This window comes from Aethalodelphis obliquidens, unplaced genomic scaffold, assembly GCF_003676395.1.
Source record: "Aethalodelphis obliquidens isolate GAN/ISIS:26980383/991018 unplaced genomic scaffold, ASM367639v1 scaffold21, whole genome shotgun sequence".
NCBI lineage: Eukaryota > Metazoa > Chordata > Mammalia > Artiodactyla > Delphinidae > Aethalodelphis > Aethalodelphis obliquidens.
The window spans coordinates 26,849,363-26,859,262 of record NW_020837965.1 but is presented as its reverse complement, the minus strand read 5'-3'; the positions used below and the strand labels follow the sequence as shown (position 1 = coordinate 26,859,262).

The window sequence follows — 9,900 nt, the reverse complement described above, 5'->3', positions numbered from 1 at the left end:
GGAGGGGCAGCAGGCACGGGGAGGGGGCAGCAGGCAAGGGGAGGGGCAGCAGGCAGGGGGAGGGGGCAGCAGGCACGGGGAGGGGCAGCAGGCACGGGGAGGGGCAGCAGGCACAGGGAGAGAGCTGCCCTCTCGCCACCACCATGTCCCAGGACGGCGGGGGCCGCACCTGGAGTCCCAACCATTGGTCCCCAAGCCTGCAGCAGGCACCCTGCAGAGACAGAGGCCAGGCACGGCGTCACAGCATCGCAGCCACCACACGACAGACACGAGGCCCCAGGTGCTCACCACTCAGGAGCAGCTTGAGCTGCTTGTCGTAGAACTCGGCCTCCCGGTGGGACACCAGGGCGCACTCAGCGCACTGCCGCACGGGGTCCACGAAGCACATGCGCCGCAGCGCCACCTTCTGGCTGCAGCACTTGTCGCAGAAGCACTTCCCACACCGGCGACAGTGGTGCTGCAGACGCGGGGCAGGCAGTGAGGACCCCCGGAGACCCACGCCACCGGCATCCACGACCAGATGCCTCGAGGGTCCCAACGGTTTCCCAGCGGCCGGAACCCTGCCTGCTGACCAGGCTGCCACTGTCCCCGAGGCTCCGCGACAGACAGCGCCCACTCCCACCCCCCACGCCCCCTCCCGCCCCACCGCAGCTCACCTTCCTGGTGAGAAAGTCAAACTTGGTGTCGCACTGCATGCACCTCGGGCACTAGGAGAGAAGGTGACAGGGCGTCAGGACCCGGCTGCCAAGGCCACGTGGTCAGCTCCTCAGGGAGCCCCGTCCTGTCACCGGAACCCAGGATTGGCTGTGAGATGATGCGATGCCACAGCAGAAAGTGATCTACACCGGGTCCCCGCGCGGAGAAGCGCAGTGGGTCTGCTGAGCTGGGGCAGCGTCTAGCTAGCAAGGGTGCTACCAGCCCCAAATGCCCGGGGCTCAGCGGGGAGGTTGGGGACAGTGCTCCAGGGACAGGCCGAGGTCCAGGGCCCGAAACGGCCACATTATCACCAAACCAACCAACCACGCAGAGGACCTCAGACCTCTTATCTGACAAAGCGAGAGTTTTTTCCCATCCTGGCACCAAGTGCGGACAGACTGTCCCCGCACCGCCAAGGCTCAGCCTCCACGGTGGAAAAGCTGCTCCTGGACACATGTGCCACCTCACCCCAATGACACGGTGACAGTAAAATGCCACTGTCAGGGAGCCAGACACCCTGACCACCACGCAACCCGAACCCGGCCAGTCCCCAGTCAGTCCTGGCCAACACGGCCTGACCCCAGTGTCCTGCCCTTCGTCCTCACTGCCTGGCTTCAATCTGGGCAGCCAGAACCCACTTGCCGCCCAGGCTTTGTTCCCCATCCTCCCCGTTCTGCCAACGCAGTGCTTGACCTTGACCCCTGCTCTGCACCCCTCCCGCCCCCAGGCCTGCGCCTGCAGCCGGGTCTGTTGCTCTGAGGAAAGGCACAGCAGGTGCCAGGGCCCACCATGGGGCCGGGACCCTGAGGAAGCTTATGGAAGGAGCCTGGCATCCACACGCAGTGTGCCCTTCTCCGTGGGAGGGCAGGCATCCAGGCCGGCCCCGAGCCCACCCAGCTCTACGTGGCCACGGCCCCACCCTGGGCTGGTGTCTAAGCGTTCTGAGATCCTGTGATTGATGTTTCCTTATTTTCTCTTTGCTCTTACGCTGCTTTCTGGGCTGGGACACAGGGCCTGGCCCATCTTGGCTCTCCAGAACCATCCACAGAGTCCCTGTCGGCTTCTGGCATGAGCTGGCTAATCACAGCGCAGCTGCTTCCACCAGTCCCTGCCATTGCCTCTCACTGTCAGTTCTGGAATGTTCCGTGTGTTTGGCCCTTGGGCCTCCACCCATGGCAGAGCATCTGTGTGCCACGCTCTCCTGTGACCTCACACATCTGCCAGCCACAGAATCCACTGGATGTGGGGAAAGCCGGCTGGACCACCAGCGTCAGGCCAGGCTCCAGTGCGAGAGCTGCCTCCCGAGTCCATGCGCGTCCTGCACCCACGGCTGGGACACGGAGCCCAGGGCTGCCCCACCCTCGCCGGGAGGCTCGCATCTACACAACTGAGAGACCAATTTCTAAACTAAGACCACAGCAGAATTTAACATTTGCTCCCGGGGCTTCCTTGGTGGTGCAGTGGCTAAGAATCCACCTGCCAATGCAGGGGATGAGGGTTTGAGCCCTGGTCTAGGAAGATCCCACATGCTGCGGAGCAACTAAGCCCGTGTGCCACAAATACTGAGCCTGTGCTCCAGAGCCCGTGAGCCACAACTACTGACTGCACGTGTCACAACTACTGAGCCCGTGCACCACAACTACTGAGCTCACGTGCCACAACTACTGAGCTCACATGCCACAACTACTGAGTCTGAGCTCTAGAGCCCATGAGCCACAACTACTGAGCCCACATGCCACAACTACTGAGCCCACACGCCACAACTACTGAGCCCACACGCCACAACTACTGAGCCCACACGCCACAACTACTGAGCCTGCATGCCACAACTACTGAAGCCTGCGTGCCTAGAGCCCGTGCTCTGCAACAAGAAGCCACCATAATGAGAAGCCTACGCACTGCAACGAAGAGCAGCCCTTGCTCGCCGCAACTAGAGAAAGACCGCACGCAGCAACGAAGATCCAATGCAGCCAAAAATAAATAAATAAAATAAATAAATTTTTTAAATAAATAAAATTCACTCCCTTAAAAACATTAGTGATCTAGAAGTTTTGTATTAGTCTAAATAACCAACGAGGTTATTCAGAAAACTTACAGGCTTTAAATAAAGTAAGTTTCCTGTGGATTATATAAAAGAAGCTTTTAAAGTTATCAAGAGAACAATTTGGTATGAAAACAGAAGTAAATAAGGAAATAAAGCAACTGGTGAAGATATGAGAGTAAAATTACCACCAAAGAACTCACACCTTGTCTGATAAACCAGCTGCATCGAAAGGAAACGAAAAGCCCAGGCCGAGCCCCGTGCACCTGACCTGGACCCAGAGGCTCTGGGGTTCTGGGAAACCACTGTCTAGGGAGACGGAGTCCAGAAACCAGGTGTGAGCAACCCACCTGCACCATGTGTGACAAAAGCTGCCTGGGTTCCAGCCTCCCGGACTACGTCGCACCCAGGCCTGTGTCACCGCGGCATCACTAGGGTGGGCTGGGGCTGGCATCACAGACAGGCACACTTGTAAGGGAGAACCGGGACCCACAGGAGCTCAGTGAGGGCCCTGCGTGTGAGGTGCAGGTTAAGGCACAAACACACACAGCACATGCAGACAGGCAGAGAGACACAGACACACATGCAGATGCTGCCTGATCCTCCGCGGGCTGCCCCAGGCCGCTCCCCACCCGCCAGGACGGGCGGTAGGACCAGCAGGGCCGTCCTCGTCCTCGAGTGAAACAGTGTCAACGGTGGGGCCTCCAGCCCACCACCGGGGCCCCTGCGCTCACCCCCAGGACTCCTGCCCCGCAGTTGGGAGGAAGCCGGTGGTAAGGGTGGCCTCCACAGTGTCCCCTGGGCGCCCACGAGAGGACAGGGGAGCCGGGGGGGTGGCACAGACAGCCTCTAGTGAAACACCCGACACCGAGGCACTCCCGGCTGCAGCCCCAGGGTCAGAGCCCAGCGGCCTCAACCCCTCGCAGGGCCAGGAAAGCAACAGCTGACTCATGCCCACCCTGCCAACGCAGGAGAGTTCAGACGAGGTTGGAGGTGTGCTTTCTGGTGGGGAAGTGAGGGGATTACGAGCAATCAAAGGAGAAACCAGAAACGGCCACAGGAAGCCGGGCCCAGATGGAAGACTTCAGGGCAGAAGGGGCCTTCGGGGATCATGGGGTCCACCCCGGCACGCAGCCGAGGGCAGAGGCTGGGCCACAGGGCTGCTTGGAGACCCGCGGTCTCTGCCGACCTGCTGTCCGACTCCAGCACAGGGAGCCCTGGGGGTGCCCAGGGCAGCGCATCAGGACGGCCGACAGGGCATCTTCCCTCAAGGTAGAATAGTCGGAAGAGAGAGTTTGGAGAGTTTAAAGGAGCGTTTAAAAAGAAGTTACTATAAAAAGGACAGGGCTTCCCTGGTGGCGCAGTGGTTGGGAGTCCCCCTGCCGATGCAGGGGACACGGGTTCGTGCCCCGGTCCGGGAAGGTCCCACATGCCGTGGAGCGGCTGGGCCCGTGGGCCATGGCCGCTGGGCCTGCGCATCTGGGGCCTGTGCTCCGCAACGGGAGAGGCCACAGTGGTGAGAGGCCCGCGTACCGCAAAAAAAAAAAAAAGGACAGAGTTTGGGACAGATGCCCACCCTCCCTCTGAGGCTGGAGCGGCAAAGGACAGTCACGCCTCCTCCCACACTGTCCTTGGCGGTGCTAGGAGAGACAACACCTGCCCGGCTGCGCCTGGCTTGCACGCTAGACCGCTTCTCAGGCTACAAGGGGACTTCCCTCGTGGTCCAGTGGGTAAGACCCTGGGCTCCCATCACAGGGGGCCCAGGTTCGATCCCTGGTCGGGGAACTAGATCCCACGTGCATACCGCAACTCAGACCCGGCACAGCCGAAACAAACAAGCGAATAAATAAATAAATATTTTTTTTAAAAAAGCTTCCTCTTCCCAGAGCCCGTGCTCCATAACAAGAGAAGCCACCGCAATGAGAAGCCCGCGCACCACAACGAAGAGTAGCCCCTGCTCGCCGCAACTAGAGAAAGCCCACATGCAGCAACGAACACCCAACACAGCCAAAAATAATTAAATTAAAAAGAAAAAGCTTCCTCAAAAATAAATCATAAAAATAAGTTACAAAATTACATGTATTACTGTATCTTTGTTGAAAGACAACCGTTTTTAAAGAGTAAAAGCATAACTCCTACAAATATAAAGTGAACCCACGTCAAAGATTTAACTCACAGACTTCCCTGGTGACGCAGTGGTTAAGAATCCGCCTGCCAATGCAGGGGACACGGGTTCGAGCCCTGGTCTGGGAAGATCCCACATGCCGCAGAGCAGCTAAGCCCGTGTGCCACAACTACTGAGCCTGTGCTCTAGAGCCCGCAAGCCACAGCTACTGAAGCCCGCGTGCCTAGAGCCCGTGCTCCGCAACAAGAGAAGCCACTGCAATGAGAAGCCCACGCACTGCAACGAAGAGTAGCCCCTGCTCGCTGCAACTAGAGAAAGTCCGTGCACAGCAACAAAGACCCAACGCAGCCAAAAATCAATAAATTAATTAAAATAAATTTAAAAAAAAGATTTAACTCATTAACTAATGAGGGAACCAATAGGATGTTAGAAACCAGCTCAAGGGACGAAGAGCAGACACACAGCAGCCCCGGGAACCAGACGAATTTGACAACAGATGCTTTCACGGAGGTGGGTGGGGCGCCTGAGGGAAGGAGCAGCAGGGACAGAACACCTCCAAGGACAAAACCCAGAGCCATCAAACAGGGAGCAGCAGGTGCAGACACCACATCCCAGGAAGGAGAGGCTGCCACTGCCCATGTCCCGCAGGACGGCCAGGAACCCGCCTTCTCCCAACACTGGCAGCAGCGCCCCGCTGGCCCTAGCAGCCGTGGGCAGCTCTCCTGGCTCCTGACCATGGGGACCCGCCTGGGATCCCGGAGGCCACGAGACCAGAGACCGGGGACGCCGCCCACAGTGCTCTGGGAACGCATCCTGCAAAGGGCCCCCTCCCCTCTTGCCCCAGAGAAGACTAACAGACACCCCTGTCCACCCACCACAAGCCACACGCGGACTGCAGATGGGACTGGCTGACACATCCATCGGAACAAAGCGCCCACGAACTGGACTTGGTAAAACCTTCGTTCATCTCTCCTTCCTTCAGGGCCTTGAACTCTGACCCACCCCGTAGCCTGAGACAGGCTGTCCTGGGGTGATGCACCCCCTGATCCTCTGTCAGATCACACCACCTGCCCCTCCCACCCCTCTCTCCTAGCCTGGGCTGTCCCTCCCATGGAGCAAGCCCCTGCCACCTGCCTTTGGAGAGCTCCCAGGGCCCTGGGCCGGACCGCCCCCCGCAGTGGCCCTGGGGACACAAATCTCTCCTCACCTTGCTTTTGTTTGACACACTTGTGCTCTCTCCTCCCCGGTTCTGCATCTGCAGAGCATCTGACGTCAGTGACAGTGCAGAGCCATCGTCATCACTGGCTAAACCCAGCGCCCAGGACAGGAAGAAAAGGGATGCAAAACTGCATGGATTCTAACGATAAAATTCAGTATTTTGGGCTACTTGTAGCAAGTCCTTATGGCTGTGTGCCCAGAGAGCCCACCCCTAAGGCCACTCTCCTGGTCATGGGACACTCGGACGGCAGCCACACGAGGCCCAAGCTATTCCCAGGCCCTCCCTGTCCCGCCACTGCCTCCCCACCTCACAAGCTCCCAGGGGCACAGAGACACCAGGAAAGCAAGTCTCAGTTACTTCTGGGTCAGGAACCCCTCTGAGAAGCTGAGAGCTACAGATGTACCCACATCCCCACGTTTTCCAACATCTGTAAGGGATGCCCCTGTGGGCCCCAGCTACCAAGCTGGCACAGGGTCAGGCACTGAGTAAAGAGTTGATAGGGCTTCCCTGGTGGTGCAGTGGTTAAGAACCTGCCTGCCAGTGCAGGGGACACGGGTTTGAGCCCTGGTCCAGGAAGATCCCACATGCTGTGGAGCAGCTAAGCCCACAAGCCACAACTACTGAGCCCACACGCCTAGAGTCCGCGCACCACAATGAAGACCCAATGCAGCCAAAATTAATTAATTAATTAATTAAAAAAAAAATGAATCCCACTTTGATAATGGCAACACAACGAGAAAACCACATGTAAATAAACTTTAAAAAAAAAAAAAAAAAGAGTTGATAGATGGGCAACAGGTTGGCCGCTGATGGACCCAGCAGAAGACAGCCGGGACGAAGAACACAGGACGGCTGCACACAACCGTGACACTCATCCACCCACAGCTGAGTGCGGGGGCGGGTGAAGCTGAGGACAGCATGTCGCCCCCTGCCATGCTCCACCTATGCCCCCCACCGCCCGTCCCAAACCACAAGTAAACCTACTTCTCAGCACCGGTAGATCCACGCTTGGGTCCCCGCCCCACACACCAGGGTCGTGGGTCCAGAAGCACTGGGCAGGCCGAGTGACGCCAGGCCGCGCGAGCAGCAGGGCAGAGGCCCCACAACCGAGGCCAGCCTTCGTCCCGACGCTCCCAGCCCCAACTGCCCCACTCCCAGTTTCTTTTCCTCCCGACACTTCCTTTGGTCCCTTCTGGACTCTAGGACATTCCCCAGCACATTTCAACACGCACTTCCTCAAAGTCAGAGGAGAAACTGTCCACGGTCACTTGGCGCTTCCTCCCCGCTCTGAGCTCCCTCCGCCTCTAGGGCCTTCTTTGGCTGCTCAGATGGCAAACTGGGGGCGTGTTTCTGGAAGGCACCCCGCCATCCTTCTAACACAAGAACGAAACTTCTGTTACAGGAAGGAGTGCCACGCTGATCCCAGCACTCCCACCCACACTGATCGCTTTCCCGAGAGCCCCCAGACAGGCGGGCAGGGCCCCAGACGCACCTCAACACCAGACCCGCAAAGAAAGACAACACATGCAGTACAACCTGCAAAACAATCATTCCAGCAAAGAGCAAGGGGCCCTGAAGGGTGCTGGCAGGGGGGACCCAGAGGTTAACTGAAGAGCAGCTCGCGGGCTGCAGGGGAAAACTGCACATCGTCCAGAGGGGTGTTCTCCCGCACATACGGTCCCTAAGGAGGTGGACATATCCCTGCTGTGAGCATTTCATGGGGGAATCAATCAGGGGAAAAAATGTCTAAAGAGGGTCCTCGGAGGACAAAAGTGGAAAAAGACTGACACTCTGACCTGGCCTCGAGGACACGCTTGGTGAAGTGGAGATGCTGCGGACACAGTATGTCCCTGTCCCGGCTCCCCTCCCCCGGCGTGGAACAGACCAACTCGCCTCTAACTCCTGCCCTCACCTGCCTCCTTCCAGGTCAGGCTGTGCGGTTCTGACTTCTCTTTGAACCCTGATAACACCTGCCCGGCTCCCTCACTGATGCAGTTAAAAGAGCTCCGGAACATGCATTCACTTAGGAGAACGAGAGTCGTGATATTACCTTTCTTCTCTTTAATCACCTTTTAACAGCACTAACCAAGGAGACCACACGAGAAAAGGTATGTTCTGTGATTTCAAACACTGCAAACGCCAGGAAGAAAAATGCAGAAGAGAAAGAGCACAGACAGGGCGACCAGAAACCCAAGAGGAAGGGAGGACGTGGCCTGGGCCAGCTCAGTGACCCGCCTGCGCGCCAACATCTCGCCCTCTGTGCACTGGCCTGCAGGGACTCGGTGACCAGGAGATGGGAGGAAAGGGCAGCCCTGGCAGGACGGCGCTGAGACCTCCCCGCGGCTGGCCCAACCGCCCCTCCGAGCTTTGGGCGCTTCACCGCCAGTGCCCTGAAAACACCTGATCGCATCCCCTCACTTCGCCCCCCCTGCAAAAAAACGTGCCGCCTGCAACCGTCATTCTACGGGGAGGAAGGAAAAGTGGTCAATCGGAACGCTGGAAGGAGATGCAACTTAAAGCATTTTCAAAAATCGTGCTACTGGGCTTCCCTGGTGGCGCAGTGGTTGAGAGTCCGCCTGCCGATGCAGGGGACACGGGTTCGTGCCCCGGTCCGGGAAGATCCCACATGCCGCGGAGCGGCTGGGCCCGTGAGCCATGGCCGCTGAGCCTGCGCGTCCGGAGCCTGTGCTCCGCAACGGGAGAGGCCACAACAGTGAGAGGCCCGCGTAAAAAAAATAAATCGTGCTACTTTTATGTCTCTGGGACGTCTGTGATTTACAGGAATGCGGTAGGTTTTTCCGCCTGGCTTAGCATAGCTGAGAATAACCGGCTTATGGGATCCAGTCCAAACCCTGTGGCACAGCACAGCACAAAAAGGCCTTCAGAGGTTCCGCCCCCACCCCACCCACGGGAGAGCTCACGCCCCACCCCGCCCCTCATCTCTGGGCGCAGGTGCAGCTCCCCAGGCAGGACGCCCTCCACACGCCCCACCTGGACACGCGTACTCACCCCCAAGACTCCCTCAGACACCACCGCCAGGCAATCCACACAGCGAGAGTCCCCTGCACAGAGCGCTGATTATAAATAAACAAACACGAGACTCCTCTCCTCCCTCGCGGGAGGGAGTCGCAACTGTATCAAAGGTTCCAGCCCAGCAGCTCGACCTATGGATGTGGCGGAATCCACAGATGACCTCGCAGCTGGGCAAAGCCCGGGTCGTATCAGGAAGGGAGATATGTGAGGGGTCACAGAAACCTCGGGGGGCAGTTTCTTAAGAGCGGGGTAGACTGGGCGCCCCGCGAAAGGGAACCAGGCCAGGCAGAGTACCCGTGGCCCGGGAGGGGTGGACCCCGGGGGCTCCGCTAGGGCGCGGGGCAGGCGTCCCGAGGGCGGCCGGGTTTGGGGGTGGGGAGGACACAGGGGCCGGAGGAGGCAGTTCCGGGGCCGGGGTGCGCGGGGAGCGGAGAGCGGGTCGGGCTGCGGAGGGGCGTCGGGGAGGTGGGGCGGGCCCGGGGAGCCGACGCGGGACGCGGACGCCGGGAGGCTCGGGGGCACGGGGAGGGGACAGGGGGAGCGGATCCGGTCCCGGGGCTGACGGGCGTCCGCGACCTACCTCCTTGTCCGGGACCCACTGCGGCTCCTCCAGGCCGAACGGGCTGCCGAAGGCGCGGTGCTCTGGCACCATACGCAGGCCGCTGGGGGAGCGCACCAGCTTCTTGGCGTCGCGGCGCGCGGCCACCTCGGAGGACATGACGCCGCCCCAGCGCTCGCCCGCCGCCCGCAACCGGACCCTAGCCCCCCGGGAGCCCCGCCCCGCCC

The 9,900-nt window shown here is 59.5% G+C and overlaps 1 protein-coding gene across 6 annotated transcripts in view; it reads right to left on the bottom strand.

The window, feature by feature from the left end:
* Positions 1 to 9,875, bottom strand: part of ZFYVE21 (zinc finger FYVE-type containing 21) — a 13,863-nt gene extending 3,988 nt beyond the window's left edge. For 2 of the 6 annotated variants that reach the window (XM_027120722.1, XM_027120723.1), the window contains exons 1-3: positions 9,695 to 9,875; positions 657 to 707; positions 289 to 457 (exon numbers count right to left, since the gene is read on the bottom strand). In XM_027120722.1, coding sequence (XP_026976523.1) covers positions 289 to 457; positions 657 to 707; positions 9,695 to 9,832 — 358 coding nt within the window. In that variant the 5' untranslated portion in view covers positions 9,833 to 9,875. Of the gene's footprint in view, positions 1 to 288; positions 458 to 656; positions 782 to 3,087; positions 3,197 to 6,069; positions 6,673 to 9,090; positions 9,246 to 9,694 lie in introns of those variants that run through there. The other 4 variants (XM_027120727.1, XM_027120726.1, XM_027120724.1 and 1 more) reach the window with 4 other exon arrangements.
* Between the last annotated feature and the right edge of the window lie 25 nt (positions 9,876 to 9,900).